An 18,429-nucleotide genomic window follows, 5' to 3' on the forward strand; every position below is an offset into this window, starting at 1 on the left:
TAATATCCATGTCATCTTTTGTTTAGGCTTTCAGAAGAATTTATAAGAGCAGCAAGGAAAACATACTCCCCGAAATACAGTGGAAAATGACAAAAAAAAAAAGAAAAAAAGATTTAAGCGCCTCTTTCTAAAAGCACTGGTATTCAGAACATGGCTCCTGGTTGATTTTTCAGTAGGCTTCCAAGTGCACTAGAAGTACCAGCCTTCTGAGTTAACTGCAGAACTATGCAACTTGGTAACAAAACACTTGTGAGAGCACAGTTTATCAAGTAGTGCCAAGACATAGATAAATAGTGTGGTCTTACTTAAAATGAGAAAGTGAACTGGTTTTAAACGCACTAAGAACTGAAATAGCCTTCAGCTACGTGGCATGTGCCAAACAAACGAGATACTTCTAAAACAGCCCTTTACATGGTTTAACAGGATACAAGTAGCCAAAGACAAAACCCCCCCACGACGTAAGAGACAGTAAGTTCAGGCAGAAATTTAAAATGGATGATTTTACAATATTGATGGCAGATGATTTTGAATTCCCAAACTACACACAATTCAAGCCCCTTCAGTTTTGTTTTTTCCTACTTCTCTCTTAGGCCACAGCCATTGGCAGAAATGGTGGGAAGAGACGTACATTTCAGCTCTTTCAGGACACAACCTTAAAAAAAAAAAAAGGAACATACACAAAGTTTTCAATACTTGTCTCATTTTTTGCTTTGCTTTGCTCTTAGCCCTCACTAAGACATGTAAGATTTCTCCTAGTGCAAAGGAACCTGAAGATTTTTATGCTTAGGCCAGGCTAGAGGCAGGCAGACCACTGATGCATCTCTAGGCAGACCAGGATTATGCCAGCACAAGGGATCACTGATGCTGTTAAGTCCTATACTCCTTTGAGCTGTTGCAGCATGTCCCTGCATGCCTGGTGTGCAGGGGAAGAAGCATTGCAGCGCTTCTGCTCCTATCCCTTGGGCACAAAGGATGGCAGTGAGCAGCACTGCTCTGATCTGATACTGAATCATTTGGAAACCAGCAGCACAGGGAGGAACACTGAGAGGCTAACTGAAATTAACTCTTTCCTGAGAATACTGGACCAAGACACAGGGTGAACACTTAGCTTCTGAGATCACCCATGTTGTTCCAGAAATGCTGTTCCGTCAGCGTAACAGCACACTACACTGTATTGTTACCTTGACCACATCCAGCAGAGAGTTCTGGAAAAAGCACAAGTAGTGACTCAGCCTCACTGGGCAGGGGGTAGGGGTGTGGGGTGATAAACCCCCCCATAATCATCACTAAAACCCACAAAAGCCTCATCTCTTTCCTTCTCAGCAACTAAAAGATCAAATGTTATGGAATGGTGTGTGTGTGTGTGTGTTTAGAAAATCATTCCTTAACAGTTGTTGGTAAAAGGAAAAAACAACCATCTAACACCTGCCAGCAAGCAGTGGCTGGAAAATGAGGATTTCCCTCGTCCCTCAGCCCCCTTTGCATTTTCCCTCTTTTGTGTAAAGAAAAACATGCCATCTTCCCCCTCCACCCCAACTAGGCCTATGACTACTTGGGACCCACCACTAGTTCCCATCAACACATTTCACACTTCACCTTCCTTTTTTTCTTTATACTTACACCCAAGCTAAGCAAATGCAATAGTATTACTGTCAACAAGATTTTCGGGTCCTCCCCAAAAGACAGCTGTCCTTCACATTCACTTTCAGATGATATCGCTTCTCTTTACGCAAATAATTTACTGTCTTGCAAATTTGTATACAGGCAATTTGTGAAGTGTCTCTTTCTTTGCTCAGCCTGCCTTCCTATTATCAGACTTGCCCCCTCCCCTTCTCTTCCACCTACCTCTAAATAGATCTGGAAACATAAGATCCAGCTATTTCAGAATTCGCAATACACTCTTTAGCATAGGAGTAGCTCAAGTGCATATGAAGTGTTTCCCACTTTCATCCAATCAAACCTACCAAATTAGAGGGAAATCTGGTTTGCAGTTAGCAGCAGAGAGCACAGCATGCTCCTTACACTTACACACTCACATCTGAGATACCTCACCTAAAAGACCTGTTCCTTTGACCTCATGGAGTACTGAGTACAAGATTCAGCATGTCTGAAACAGCCGATACACCCTCCCAACAACAAAATAGTTATTGCAGATAATTAAACAGATCTAAGAGAAGGGCAGGTCTGGTATCGGCCTTTTCAAATCTCCAGATTAATCTCAACATCACTAGTACAACTGATGTCAGATCTGCCACCGAGTTCTAGATTGTCCTTCTCCCTCCATTTAACAGCTTATAATATGCTGACACGACAGCTACCAGAGCTGAACTTCTTAATCAGTGAGTGATTAGCTGCTGGGCATTTCAATCTAATCTTTCACTACTTATAATGATTTAAATAAATTTGTAAAGTATTTTAAAAGAGTTCAACACTTGTTAGAATTGTAAATACAAACAGACATAAAAATAAGCACACTTTTGTATCAGTCACTGAATGACATGATGATTATGTGATTAACCATGTAAAATGTGGATTTTCATCCTGTGCTGCTTTGTTCAGCGCTTTGATGGATAAGAAGACAGACTCACTAGAAGACACGCAGAATTTCTATGAATCCAGAAGTTATCAAACCTGTAATAGAAGCTTATCTGGGGCATTTTACACTAGTTTCAGGAAATTAGAAAAAGTAAGTAACTGAAGAATGCTCTCTCAGTCGATGGAGTAATAGCAAGGATTCTCAACTTCAAACAGACTACCAAAACTCTACTAGGATTACATAAATAAATAAATGGATGGTTACTTAGGCTGGTAATTTCTTTAAGTGTATGTGGTTGCCGGGCTGGCAGAGGGAAGCTGCCAACAGATGGCAATTTAAGAGTTCATGATTTCCAAGGCCTTTTTATCCCCCTCATTTCAAAACAGGTGGACCACAGGCTGTTGAACAATATATATATTTTTTTTTTTAAAGAAACTTAATATAGAAAGCACTCAAAGCTTAGATTTTGTTACAGAATGACACATTCAGGGACTCCAGAGCCATACAAGGAGGAAAACAAGAGCATCTCTGAGACTGGCCAAAGCTGAGCATGCTGTGAACTTCTAGAAGCTAAAAGCTTGCCTCGTTGCCCACTGCCCAGGAGCAATTGATCAGTTCTGAAAAATTTTGAAAACTCACCCTCTGCCATAGAATAGCTTTCCCAAGTTGTAGGCTGGGTCTGAAATTTGACCAAGGAAAACAGGATTTCTCTAGGATCCCATTTGCTACAAGTCCTCCACAAATAAAGAGGAAAATTGAGTCAGACAAGCAGGAACCTCTGCATTCTCTGTTCTTGCATCTCTGCAGTGCATCTTTACAAGCCAGCACAGAAAGTGATACTCAAGATAGCCAAAAAAGGTTTCCAGATTGTTTCCTTAGTGAAGGCAAATCTTCATTAAAGACTGTCTGGTTATCCTAATCTTGCTGGGAGGAATCAGATTGCCTTCGTCAATCTTAGCTACATAGTAAAGCTCTTTCATTTGGGTGTCTCTTGAAGTGCATTTTACCACAAGGCTATATCCCAGGTTAATTAATAGCATGCAACTGAAAATAGTTTGCTGAAGTAGCAGAAAAACAACTCAATAAAACAGCTTCATCTCCAAGAAGAGACAGATTCTTCTGGCACTGATTTTATCTGAATTTGTGTTTTGGTCTTCACTGATAGGAAGTAAGACCAGAAGCTTCTGCCACCTTAGCCAGTCTTGGCTGGCAAACATTCCCCTATCTTAAAGCATATACCAGAAGTCCTGGGGCAGATTACCATTTTGTGCTCTCATTTCTCCGTAACTGTCCCTCTGAGGGAGGGCAGACTGTCTTCTCATTCAATGCCTGCATGCAACCAGCCTTCATAGTAATTACAATAAACTCTTTCCTGCACTACTCTAAGGCCAAGAAAGGGGGAGCTCTTGTTTTCAGTGGAGATTTTACTTTTGAATATAATTTAGACCTAGGATAATGTCTTAAGTGTATTCACTACTCTATACTTATGCTACTATGATCTTTCAGGTGCATTTCAAGATGGAGTTCAACGTGTTGATTCCTGTGAAGCGTACAAGAGTAAGCCTTTAAACATTAAAGATATCTCTTCAGTCAAGGTGTCGACTTGGTCTCAACAGCCTGCCCTCTTAGAAAAATCATTCCTCCGATTCTCTCCGAGAGAGAACAAAGAGAGAAAGAGCCAAGAAAGAAGATACCAGCTTTCCCATTTGCGCAATATGAGCGGCGCAGGGACAGGACAGTGGGTCGAACTGCAACAATAAACTCAGCATTCTTAATAGGGAATGCTTCTTTTACCACATGAGCTGTAAGCTCACTGGTAAAGGGGAAACTGGAAATTCGTACCAGATATCAAAGCTTGCCATGATTTGTCCACCAAAAAATATTTCACAGAAGTTGATAAAATTTCCTGTTTATAATACTAAGTCAAGCTCAATCAGAATTCAAATGCTGTATGGCAGTCTCTGCCCACATCTGCCTTCTTTAGAGTATTCATGAAGTATCCAACAGAGACCACTTTCAGAGGTTGTACAGTATATGAGACAGACCTAGTATCTGACTGGACAGATTGTCCAAACTAAATCTTAAAAAAACCCACCAAACTTCTTAAACGTTGAATTGTGATGAAATTCTAAGCCAAACACGCGCAAAAAATACAGTAATAATGAAGGTGTGCCCTTTGCATAGTAATGTGACAAAACAATGGTTGTTTTCAAAGTGGGAGCTTTTGATTCTTCCTGAATAAAACTGAATTTACAGATGCATGTTTAGATATAAGGAGATTAAAACCATAAATCTGCCAAAATACTAAGATGAATCATGTGAACATACACTGAGGCCAGGTTAAAGATGTCACCAAAGTTCAATATTTGAGTTAAGATATAAAAAGCAAAAAGCAAAGGGGGGGTGGCGTGGTGTGAGTGTGGCTTAAGGATTTGCCGATTTTAAAGAAAGGAAAACATCAGGAAGAGGAAGGGTTCCATACTTAGTGCTAGAACTAGCAGCATTGCAGACGCTCAACTTAGAGCCTGCTAAGTTGGGGGGTGGGGGCTAGGGCAGGGGGAAGAGATATTTAACCTCTGCTCCTTTAAAGTACCACAAAGCAAGCCACACACTCCTCAGTAGCTATGTATGTCTTGCTAATTTAATTCTGGGGAATGATACCCAGCCCTCTGGCCAGCTTCTCAGTGTCTCACCTTCACCTCACTTGAGGCTAAATCTTTTCAGAGCAGACTGGTCATGACTACACTGTACATATTTCTATGTCCCTTTCATGACCAAAGTACTTCAATGGCATTTGTTGGGATTTTTTTTCCTGTTTTTCTATCTAATTTCAGTGAGTTTAAAATAATACAAAAACTCTGTGGTAGCTTCCTACCAAAGTCAAGTTGCCACCACATGAAACAATGTGCCATGAGTCCTGACAGAACATGAAGTTATGGGTTGAAAACATCCTTTGGTCCGAGTTACAGCTAGGCACTTTACACAAAGTTATTTGGGTTTAGAGCCAAGGAAGAACAAGGGAGTTTACTTCCATGACACGTAAACATACCAAAGACACTTCCAGTTCCGTATAGAGTAGTCTTTAAAAATATTTACCTTTTCTGAATAGTTCTTGAAGGCTTTCTGCACTTTGATTCAAAATAGCCCATATTTCCTCTTCCTGCAGCGGCCCTCCCCGAACCTCCAGAGCCTCTGCCAGTGACACATGCATGTTACCTGAGAAATCAAACAGATTTAAGAATAGGTAAGTTATTTTCTCCTTGCATGTAGTACTCAAGTAGTAATAACCCATGTTCAACTCCCAGTCACAGAAATTCTCTAACATTAATGGAACCCATCACACAGAAATATTACAGAACATTCATCATAAAGGACTTTGAGCACCTGCTCAAATGAAGAAGAAAAAATTGGTTTAAGACAACAATGATCCGTATTAATATTGTACGCTACTAAATCAGTAAACTCAAAAGCTGGTATTAGTCCACATGCCATGGGCAAGAGTCTGTCCTGTTTTAAAAAAAAACAAAACCTGACAGAATTATTAGTAGTTACAAGTTTCTTAATGCAAATCAGCTATTAACATTATTTTCACAGGTTTAAGTTTGTGAAGCTGCTGTTAGGAAAGGATGCTCTTCTTCCAATATGTCTTCACAAGGTTATTTATGTTATCTCATGACCAAATAGTAAGAAGCACTACCTGAAAGCATGCAAGCAAGCTAGCGGTCAAATTGATAGCTAACCTCTTTTGTTTAGTTTCTTCATACATTTAAGAAAACAAACTAAAACTGTTAGCAGTGCTCTATGTATTGCATGCCCAGAAAATAAAGACTTCCTTCCCCAGCTAAAAGAGCTCAGGCTTAAATATTTTTTTCAGAGTTAAACCATTTTAACCATACCACAATTTGATATTCAGTTGTCCAAAATAAAAAACATTTTGAAAACTGAAGAATGCATCCCTAAATACTCTGGCAAAGTCAAACCTTCATTTCAGTAAGCTCAGGAACAAATAAATCATGCTAATTACTTCAGATTTCTATGGACACTAAACGTTCTCAGTTTGAGCATTCATGCCAATTGATATTTCTGATTGAGATGCAGCTGCTTCTCTCCAAAGCCCAAAGTATAAAATCTTGAGGCAGTGAAATGCACTAAGAGCCTAAGGTATATCAATCATCAGTGATGAGTTCATCGGGTATCAAAGGCTCCAAAGCTGCTGCTGGAAATGGAAAAGACAGTTCCATAAGAAATGCATATTTTCCCAAGATCAATAACTGATATCAAGAGCTTTATATGACCCAACAGTACTGCTGGAGGTTACTGCCCCTCCCTTCCAATCAACTAGCCAGAGCCTTTCCATCAGCATACAATCTGGGCTCAGATGTACACTCATGGATATTAATCTAACATTTGCAAGGAGGACAGGCTGACTAGCTATATTTAGTTTCCCCAAGTAAATGTCCAGGCAGTTTCATGCTTTCCATGTTTTTTTTTTTAACTTTCAGATAGCCAGGTTCATACCCATATGATGGCAATATAAAAGGCTGAATATCCTGAAGTTTCTAGCTGAAAACATGGGCTCTGAAGACTACCCTAAAGCCTTTTCAGCTAGATTTTTATACTATGCTACTGAAAAATTACATCTTGTTGGCTGCATTTCATCACAGCTTATTTTTCCTTACTTCACAACTTGCCAGTTTTTAGTATTCAATCATTCTGCATATTTACCAAACCAGACATATTTTCAATGATTAATGTTCAAAAGTCATCCTCAATGGAATGGAAAGCAGGTCGAGACCATATTTAAAAGAAAAATGAAATCTGAATCCCCGAAGAGAAAAATACATTACACAATTCAAAATGCAGTTCCCCAAAGCTAGGGACCAATGCAGACTTGCAATAAATGGATAGAAAGCCAGAGATAAACACATTTCTAGTCAGTATGAGATTCACATACATCGATTAGCACAGAGTGCTGGTCTATCATCCATGGCAGGGAATTCTGTAATTTCATGGCCCTGCCTCAAATTTCTGTATGCACATCTAGAGTCAAAACGGATTATTCTGAATAGAAGACATCTTCTCCTAGGGATTAAAAAATATGAACTGCAAATGAAAACTTTTTGTGCTAAATATTCTAAAGGAAGTAAGCCGAGCATAACAACACCAAACATTTCTCCCAAAATGCTTCTTAGCCACTCCCCTTTTTCCCATTCTGCAAAAATCCTGATTCCTTTCAGCTGTGATTAAATAATTGTGTGGGCTGTTCCATAGCAGATATAATCCGATTCCCTATCGCTACAAAGACCATAAGCATGTCTGCTCAAACTCCCCAACATACTACATACAGTAAAAGAATCCTACAGAAAACGATTTATTGATCACAGTAAGTGTATTAATATGCACACAGCCATGCAGGCCTCACTTGTAGCAATGCAAGCAACAAGACCTGCTTGTATATTAGACAGCAATAGCATGACAAATAAAGCAAACATCAAAACACACCAAACCCAAAACATTTCATATTTGTTGTATTTGGCCTGAGCTTTCAAAAACTAGCATCAATCATTACAACACACACCCACATGCAAAGAAGCACAAGTTGGAATTTGAGCAAGACTCACTGAAGTGTATCTGTTTCAGTAACTTTTTGGTAACTTTTCCTGGTTTTCTTCCTCAAAACTACCTTGAAGCTGCAGCACTTGTCTGTCAAAGCAAAGAGAAGACCAACACACTGGTTATGAAGATTAAAGAGGCTTCCACAAAACTGTTCTCTGCTACTGAGGAACTGAATGAAGCAAGCTGGGGTGAAGTGTTTGCAGGCAAATGCATGGCAAGAGTTCTCCATCTGTACAGTCCACCTGTTAGCAGCCAGGCACCACTAATTTAAGACAACGAAGCTGACAGTGAAAGTGCCTGGCTCAAAATATACCTCTTTCCCACTAGTTTCTTTGCAACTGATGTTATTCACAAGGAGAAAGGAGAAATTTATAAAATATATAATGTTTGCGATGCACAATTCTTCCACATTTGCTGTCTCCTTAGGTTCTGGGAGCCTTCAATAATGTCTGGTTCCTTTGTGAATACAGAAGCTAAAGTGTCAAGTGCTCAAAACATACAACAGCTTTTGGTTTTGTGAAATGCCTGAACATTTTGATAAATTGCAACATAATTACAGGATCAAGTAATTTATGTAAGAGAAAAACATGCAAAGCTTTTGTAGAACACCTTATCAAAACAACACAGACTGCCTGTCTTCACATCTTAGCCCTCTAATTGCAGTTACATACGTGGTTATATAGTTGTATAATGTTCATTTCACAATTAAAATGAATCCATTTAAATAAGTATTTAAACTCTTATGGCTAAGAACTCAGAAAAAAGGAAGGTGGGTGACTGCAACAGGGGACAACAGACTAAGAACAGCAACCTCTTAAAAAATGCAGGAAAGAAAAGAGTGGAGTTCTCTGTTAAGGGTAAACTTTTAGCTGACTTCAAGTGAGCAAAGAGGGACTAATCCAAGGAGAGAGGGTGCGTGGATCTCAGGAAAGCTGAACAGTAATGGCCTAAAATGACAGATCACAAAACTCCAAGTAAAATGCAGACACTAGACCAGGCTGCTCAAAGTCCCATCCAACTTGGCCTTGAACACTTCCAGGAAGGGGGCACCCACAACTACTCTGAGCAACCTGTTCCAGTGTCTCACCACTCTCATAGTAAAGAATTTCTTCCTAGTATCTAACCTAAATGTACTTTCTTTCAGTTACAAGCCATTACCCCATGGCCTATCACTACAGGCCCTTGTAAATAGTCCTTCTCCAGCTTTCTTGTAGGCCCCTTTAGGTACTGGAAGGCTGCTATAAGGTCTCCCCAGAGCCTTCTCTTCTTCAAACCCAACAATCCCTCATCTCTCTCAGCCTGTCTTCACAGGAGAGGTGCTCCAGCCCTCTGGTCATCTTCGTGGTCCTCCTCTGGACTTGCTCCAACAGGTCCATGTCCTCATTATGTTGGGGGCCCCAGAGCTGAACAGTGTTCCAGGTGGGGCAAGAAGTCCAGTTGCAGACACGATTGGGAGGCACAAAGGGCTAGATGGTACGAACTCCAAAGGCATGGATTCCCCATACACCCACATACATACAAAGACCACACAAGAACATTGCCACAAAACATCCAAAAAGGGCCATTCACACAGCAGAGAGCACAACACAATGCAGGAAAACAGTATACAAATTAAAACAGTTAACACTGGAGAAGCACAGACACAATTGCTTTCAAGTTGCTTGCTCTGGGACAGAATTTACTCCTAGACCATACAGGAATACAATTTCCACAGGAAAACAGCTGCCTCATGTGGAGGCAGCTCTTTTTTGCTCCAGGACAAGAGAGTAAATTCAGGTGGAAATCATTTGTATCAACAAGCCCTGAGTGCAATTTCTCACCCTCCATGCCATTCAGCCCTAAGCCATATAGGCAGCACAGTTCCAAGAAAGCAAGCTGCTTAAGCCAAGGGCCTCTCCCGTATCTCAAACACTTCCTTCAAAGAGCCTGTTTACCTCTGGAGGACTAACTGACAGCTCCTCCCTCAAAGGCAGACAGCTTATACACTTCCCTGATGAGTGGGATGAGTACTTCTGCCTTTTGCCTGTAAAGGAAGCTCAGTAACCTCCTTGCTCCTACACTCTACAGTCCCAAGAACCTTTGTTAAAAGCACAACACCTATGGAACACCCAGGCAATGCCAAGATGGCCCATAAAGCAGCCTGCCACACCCTCAGTCCAAGGTAAGAGGGAAAACACGACAGGACCAGCCTCTCACAGCAAGTAATATTGTCAAAATGACTATTTGCAAGGTATATGTTTTTCCCCTACAGCTTGCAAAGTTTTCAATATGTCTTGCTTTTTAATTACGTATGCAGCACATAAGTTAAATGCTCAAAATTCGCATTTCCCCCAGCCACCAACTTTTCTCCTTATGCATTTCAAATTGCCATTACGCATTGAATGGCCTATTCTTTCCAGATTTTATTCAACTCTTGCCAGCTGAAGTATTAAGCAGCTATTGCTACAACTGTGTTTAACAAAGACTATAATATCACCAATGTTGTAAGAAAAATTAAAAACAGACTGATAGTCAAAAAGATAAACTGCTTCAACTTAACGACTGCTTGACAACTTTGCGGTTTGGTTTTAGTAACACATATCCCTTGCTTTTTCACCCTCACCTTCTGCATCAGCATATTCTCCTGTGACATAACTTCAGAACCAAAACTTTATGTCAAAATCTGTGTTTTAAGAACATTAGTTAACTGTTTGCAGTATCTCATACTTATTTGATATTTCTAAAGCCATGATTAGCTGCCTAAAAATAAAACACTGACACTTTTCTAACAACACTCAATATGCACACAAATCCCAATGAAACTGAACTGAAGTTTACCTGAGCAGTTTTGAAAGTCTGGCCTCTCCCATTTCAGAACCTAAGCATCTAGAGTCATTACCATACCCTGTAATTTCAGAATGCTGGCATCTATCCTATTTATTTACATTGACCCACATCTTACACCCCTGAAGAAGACCTGGAATGCATATATCAATTAGTTTATCCCCAATAATACTGTTGCTGAAACAAGTACAGAACCCTGAAGCCAAGTTAGAAAGCTTGTGCTTCAACAGTCTTTGAAATCTTATTTTGAAATCTGCACATGCTTAGATGTGTGCATGTAAAATGTGGTTTCCTATAGCTGCAGGTCCAATTTACACTGGCTGTCCACAAAATAAGGCATTATTTGCAAATATTCAAGTCAAACACATAATCAAGGTAAATACACAAGCTAATCAAGTGTTTAAAGAATTCTTTATTTTATTTTTAGAATCCTGCTCTCAAGTTAATTACTACACATTATTCTCATTTATTGTCTTGAAGGATAAAGAAAGAAACCCTTGTGCCATGACCACTTTTCACTTCTAAAAATAGATGGGACAAAAAGCCTCACAAGATGCAAATCCCCTCTCCCCTCTCTTTTTTTAAGTCTCTAAATAGCTGCTAAAAATCACGTGGATCTAAGTTTTTGCAAACAAACACACATCCATGGTTCTTTTTGTTCAATCAGCTATTTGATAATATTATCTTAGTGTAAGCACTATTCCTTCCTCCTCCATTTTGGAAAGGTCAGTAGAGACCACCCAAGAACTTCCTTTCTCCCTCTCCTGCATTGTGGAAAAGATTAGCTTTTTCCACTCACATTTTTCTTTCCATGTTCCCGTCTTTTGCTCCTGCAGGCAGACAGGATGAAATGTCAGCAAAACAGTCCCATGCTCCTGAGCCAGTCCTCAAACTACATCAAGAAAATTTCTTTAAACTTGCATCTCCTCTTCAAACCGATAGCTTGCTGCTTTGAACTCAAGCTTCCTAAGTAAAGGAACAGACACTAGCTCAAATCTGCGATAGAACACAAAGAACATAAGGACACTCCCAGAAGTACAGAGCATTGTTGGCCTTTTATTTGAGCATATAGCAATGCTCTCACACTCACTGTAACAGATGTTAGCATTTCTCCTTCCAAAGCCTTAAACCAGTCTTGTATTCCCACGTCTGGAAGACAGAAGAATGTGACGTATTGAGAATCTTGGCTTGTACCTCCAGGGCAAGCAGTGTTTATTTTACTTGAGAAGCACTTGCTTTCTTTCCTGGAAGGTGGAAAGAAATCAGCTTTTGGCATTGGACTAAACTCACAATGGAAGACAAGCAAGGGTTATTGCTGAATCCCTCCCTTGCTGTTCTCTCTCTCTATCACCAGAACCAGATAAACCTGTTTATCTGAGGCTTTGTGTAAGGCAAACTAGTAAATCCAGTCCAAAATGTATATAATAATCATGAAAGTCATGTTTTCTAGGCAATTTATACATCAGGGTAGCTGATGTTTCACATCTGATATTAAAATTTTATTCAGAAGAGTATATAATTATCACTACAAAGTCAGCTTAATCCACATAAATCGGGGCATGACTCTTGCATCCCTCTCTTTAGCCTAATTGTCAGTGTAAGATCCTTGGGCAACTCCCTTATTTTGCTGTTGATCTGCTCCACCTCTGAGAGGCATGTCTCCTTGGTGCGTTTCTCATACTTGCAACTTTCATTTTAATTGCTAAGTAGGAACAGAGGACCTGTGACTAAGACAAGCTATATAAATGGAAAAGCAGAAATTTCAGGACTGCAAACCAGCTTGGCAACACAAACACTTTTCAAATAGCAGATCGATCAATAATACCCTTGTTCATACGTATCAGATGAAACTCTTTAATGACATAAAATAATCACAAGCAAAACATGTCTTACTATTGACAACACAACTTCATGATGTAGCAATGTACTATCCATCCTACAACTTCACTTATGGCAGACAAATTCCAGACTGTGCAGCAGTCTTGACATAAGTGCCTTCATTGGCATCCTTCTGCACCAATATTTTTCGGTGCAGAGTCGTAGTAATGCTCTTCATCAAGTACACTGGGGTACACAACTGTTGCTAGGTCTGTATGTGTGACATGCATTGTCACCATGGCAGGGACAGACTATGGTGAGCAAAACTAAGAATGACACCTCCAGCTTTAGTCCAGCAATTATTCCATTGCTGCATACAAGAGCTATGCATCCCTCATATACTACTAAAAGGTCATGACTGAAGTCTATCATTCACTTGCAGCCTTTGCTCAAGAGGGAATGAAAGTTATTGTCAGAGGAGCAGAAATAGTAGCACACACATGATTTAAATATCATTGAGTCACTCGGAAGCATTATTCTAAATTATTAAGTACTACTTCCCACCATCTGTGTCATTTTAAAGGTATCTACAGGTAAGACAATGAGGCTTTGATAAGCAAGTCAGGTATGACAATTGTACAGAGTAACTGCTTTTTCATATCATTACAAAGATGGATTTCTTTATAATCAGTCCCCAACATGAGAAGAGTAAAGATCAAATACTTAACACCAAGACATACACTGCCACACACTAGAAACTCAGTGACTAGAAGTAAGTTTCATTAATTTAACAGGTACAAATTAAGCCAGTATTGCTCAACAGATAACTTCCCTAATGGATAAACTTACTCTAGACTGGGTTTTTTTAAAGCTTAGCTTAAGCTCTCTCCTGTGGTAATGAAGTGATACGAATTTTACTACCTTAGATAAATTCTCTAGTACAGAGGGGTTCAGTTTCTGTTAGATATTAATCCTTACAGTCTCAGTAACAGAGAATGGTACCTTGCTTTATAAATGTCTCTTCTCAGTACAACAGCCCCTTGCAGCAATGTAATAACCAGGGTAAATGAAGGCAGCACAACTGGATCAGCAGGAAACCAAGCATCATATGCCAAGAGAGTAAGAGTCCTCAAATTTCTTAGGTGCAGTATTAGAAAGAGAAAGACAATGTCAGGAAGCTTTGCAACTTTTTTTTTTTTTTTTAAATGCAGAAAATTGCTGACCTTCAGGTAAGTGTAGAAATATCATGATGTTAATATGCTAAAATATCTGGGAAAATAACTTTAATACCCCTCAATTTAAGCAATAAAGAAAAATGTTAGGATTGTAGTAATTTGTAAATCACTGTTAAAGTCAACATACTCTTAATAAGTATAAAGACTGACCCCACCACATCTTATTTCAAAACCAGATTGTAATCCTATATATTGATGTACAATCCTTCAACAAATGTCTTTTGCTGTTGTTAGGTGGCTGAACTGTGGGGTTCATTTTGGATTTTGGATTTCTTCCTCCTGTGTGTGGGAGAAGGATGGATGTGTGCAAAAAAAAAAATAATCTGTCAGCCTCGTATGTGTGACTACCAGACATTCTCAAAAAAGGAATTAGTAGAAGAGATTACTAGGGCACCAAAACAATTTCTCCATAGTTTGAATGATCTAATGTACCAATTCCAGAAACAATTTCTTTGTTTTCAGTTTGAAAGCAGCTCCTCTGCAGATTCACAAGAAACCAATCTGTTAGCAGGGAGCATAACTTGTGTACTCAGCCACAATAAACCTCTAGTATCCAGAGGACAGTTCATACAAACAGTTATTTCATATGTCCTGCCTGGAAAGGAAACAATATCTGACAACAGAAGAAAAAACTGGCCGAGTAACAGAACAAGTTTGAAAATGACATCTAGACACATCTGATTCCTCCAGCACTGCTTTACCTTAGTTGCAGACAGGCAAAGAAGCTGCACTACTACAACACAGTTTTTTTTCAAGTACACATATAGCTCACTATGAGAGCTAACAAGGTCCCACATGGATCACCCCACCTACCAATATTTCCACAGAACTGCACTTGTACATTTATTTTTCTGCTATGGAAGTGAAAAAACCCAAAACAAACCACCCCCAATCAATTAAAAAGTTACCACTTAGCAAATAATCTCTTCAGCTAATTGATTGCTACAGATAGTCCAATGCCTTTCTTACTCAGTGCCCTAGGCCAATCTACCTCCCCACTCGGTTCTTTCTGCTTATGACTTCATCTTGGTGAAAACAGCTGATGAGAGTCTAAACAACTACTGATGGAGATGGACCATCCCCTGAATAACAACACTCTCCACAGCCATGAACCTGAATGATGTTTTAATTCCTCGTAACTGTCAGGAACAATTCTGAGGCAGCCCTACAACTGGAGGAAGAAGTGATCGTGTTCTTAAATTTCAGGATGCCTGGGGACATTATCCATCTAGAGGGTCTATCTTGTACCAATTCTGCAGTCTTTGATGCTCAAGAGAGTAATAATCACAACTTTTTGGAATCCAAACTTCTTTAAGCAACTGCATAGGTTCTACAACACAGGCAACACCACAGAATCCCAGGATTTTCAGCAGGGGAGGAAAAAAAAAAAAGGCAGATTAAGGCGAAAAAAAACCCAACCACCAGAAGTATGCTGCCTGCTCAGACAGTTACTTTTTTGGGGGTTCACTTCGGGGGGGGGGGGGGGGGGGGGGGGGCGGGCACAGAGGGGGAAGGGGAGATATAGCATAAAGAACAGAACATCACAAGGTCTGCAGCTAGATGACACAATGGATATCTTATCTGTGAACTCACCTGTCCGGGAGTAACGATATTACTCACACAAGTGATGACTAATTCTTATTGTAGAAGTCTGAATTTCTACCCTGAAAAACAGACAAGACTGAACATAGGCCTACATTTCAGCTGTCAAGAACTGTACACGCAAGAGCTGTATCTTTAGGACCAACACGTAAGCTGAGAGATGCTTGCTCTACTTATCTATGAGTTCAAGAAAACACTAATTCAAGCACAGTAGCAAGTATCAAGCCCTACTCAGAACACTGATTTTTTTTCACTCTTCTGCAGCAGAAAAGAAGTAATTTTCCTTTTAGCCAGCCAGCCTTTTTCTACTCAAGACATGGTAGTAACAAGGCATGAGATGTATACTTTTTATATGCCAAAAAATGCCAATTAAAAAGGTCTACGATATATTGTCCAGTCAGGTGTGAAAATCTGTACAAAGATTTATGCTAAGGAAATTTTAAGCAGTAAGAATCACTGACTAAATTTACAAAGCAACTTCATAAAATTCCAAGAGAGAACCAACTTCCAAGTGAACTACCTCTTCAAGAGAGATACCTGACTATAACCCATTGTCATATTGAGCCCGTATCAGGAAATCCATACACTCTGAGGGAACAGCAGAGATGTGAACAGGCAGCTGGTTGGATTTGACTTGACCATGGAATAACTGTTCCTACACAAAGCAATTAGAAAGGCAACAAATGATAGGCTACTGCCTTAAATGAAGACAGACTGAATTTAAGGAAATGAGAAGCACTGGCAAGTGATATTACATACTCAGCTTTCTGAACTTTATGTCAGCCTTCAGGAAGAATGTGCTTTTTATGGCACACACCCACGGGATAAAGTGTGCGTGTCCCCACACATGTATATGTGCATATACATATGAATGTATCATGTTACCAATTATCTATATAAAAATGTATATGTGCATTTGTCTGCATGAGTATACTTCACATACACCAAACAACTCACTTTTGTTTTATGTTTCTGCTGCAGGACAGAGGAAAAACCCTGAAGGACAAACAGAATTTTAATGGGGCAGGAACATTGATGTATCTTGGTAAGTCAACATCAACTATCTGATAGCCTTGTTAGAGGGACTCTAAAGCCTATTAAAGGTTTTGACCAACGCAGATTTAAAGTAAGATTCTGTAAGCATTTGTAAAACCAGATTTAATACCAGCAGATGGGCTGCAACTGTAGTAACAGACCTCCATCTGTCCAGAAACCAGCTCTTTATTCTACATGCATGGTACTGCAAGACACTAACGGGTCTTAAAGGGTAGAACCATTTCTTAAGAAGCACTTCAACAGCATTCATTATCTGCGTATACACCTGTCCTCATAAGAGGCTTCATGGCAAGTCGTTCTCTCTATAAGTGACTAACTTTCCAGGGGGGGTGGGGGTGGGAAAGTAACCTGTTTAAGTGCTACTTCTTGAAAACACTTAGCTGCTCTTCAAGTGTTATAAAACATTTTTCCCCTTCCTGAGATGATGATGAGCTGAGGAGAAAACTGTTGGGAATTCATTAATACTGTCTTTGAACAGGATACATCTCTTTTTTTTCACCCCATAACTGAGAACCCATCACTGTAACATAATTTAGGTGAGCTACGAACAAGGTCCAGACATGAACTATATTAAACAGTATTCTGTGAAACCCAATAATGAAAAAAAAAAACCCAACTGGCTAATATAAAAAATAATTCAGTTCTAAGCCAGATGCACACAGTGCAAACATGGAAACTCCTTCTGCCTATCATCTGCTTGCCCCAGGCAAACAATCTATCACAGCTGAGGTGATCATCTGTCCTCTCAAATTGCAGATCCATTTGTTCTGCACTTCCTTTCATACTCACGCATACAGAAATCAATTTAAGACTGACATTGTACATATTCTCTGCATACACACTCCCAACCAGTAACCAGTTTTCAGGGCAGATAAAAATCTGAGGACACAGAAAACATGCAGTGTATACTTTCATGTTGCAAAACAGACTCATTGTCCAGAAAGAGGAAGACAAGCTTTATAGGAAAGATATTACTCTCTACCGGTTCACTATAGGATTTCTCAAAACTCAGTCATCTGCTGCTGGTGTTTCCATATTCCAGTATTTTTCAAGCTCTCAGGTTGTTTAGGTTCTCTGTTGAAGTCTGTCCTTAGCAGATTAGTTTCTAAGCATATTACTCACCACCATCTTGCAGATATTGAATAAACACTATTTCTTTAAAGGCAGGCTCTTTTTATCCAACCATCCATAGTTGATCCATTTCCTCCAACTGATAACGTATTTAAAAGTTTGCGTAGTTTGCCCATCTGCTCCACTCAAGTCTGTAGATGTGGTAGGCCAAGTACTGAGAACAGTACAATCCATGTGACAACTATCACCAAGTAACTTAGCAGCATGTCCAGAGATACCTATCAGTTGAAAGATTCCACACAAAATGAAGTTTTTTTGGTCATGGATGCTTGCTTTTTAAATGAGCCCTTTATGGAGGCCAAAGCCTTTCCAAGCAGTTTATACCATCTAGTTTAAATCCTGCAATTAGCAGGTTTTAGCTCCAGATTAATTAGTAGACAAAGCCACTTGAAGACTTGGAATGCCTATGGTTAGGAAACCATGATCTTGCTCCAAAACATGAGCTGACACAGCAACATATGGCTTTGTACCAAAATTATACAAGTTAATCAGAACCTGATCAGTTAACTAGAATCCCTCAGCCTGTCACTCCGCTCACCACACTTCAGAAAAATATATAATTACATACCACATGATTCAATAAGCTGTTTACAACTTAACAATTGTTAAATT

General features: G+C 39.6%; 1 protein-coding gene across 5 annotated transcripts in view; it reads right to left on the reverse strand.

Moving 5' to 3' along the window:
- PTPN13 (protein tyrosine phosphatase non-receptor type 13) overlaps nt 1-18,429 on the reverse strand; it is a 126,516-nt gene that overhangs the window by 94,625 nt on the left and 13,462 nt on the right. For all 5 annotated transcript variants that reach the window (XM_055796983.1, XM_055796985.1, XM_055796981.1 and 2 more), the window contains exon 2: nt 5,633-5,752. In XM_055796983.1, coding sequence (XP_055652958.1) covers nt 5,633-5,747 — 115 coding nt within the window. In that variant the 5' untranslated portion in view covers nt 5,748-5,752. The remainder of the gene's footprint in view (nt 1-5,632; nt 5,753-18,429) is intronic.

The sequence above is a fragment of the Falco peregrinus genome, chromosome 2 (genome assembly GCF_023634155.1).
Source record: "Falco peregrinus isolate bFalPer1 chromosome 2, bFalPer1.pri, whole genome shotgun sequence".
Taxonomy (NCBI): Eukaryota; Metazoa; Chordata; class Aves; order Falconiformes; family Falconidae; genus Falco; species Falco peregrinus.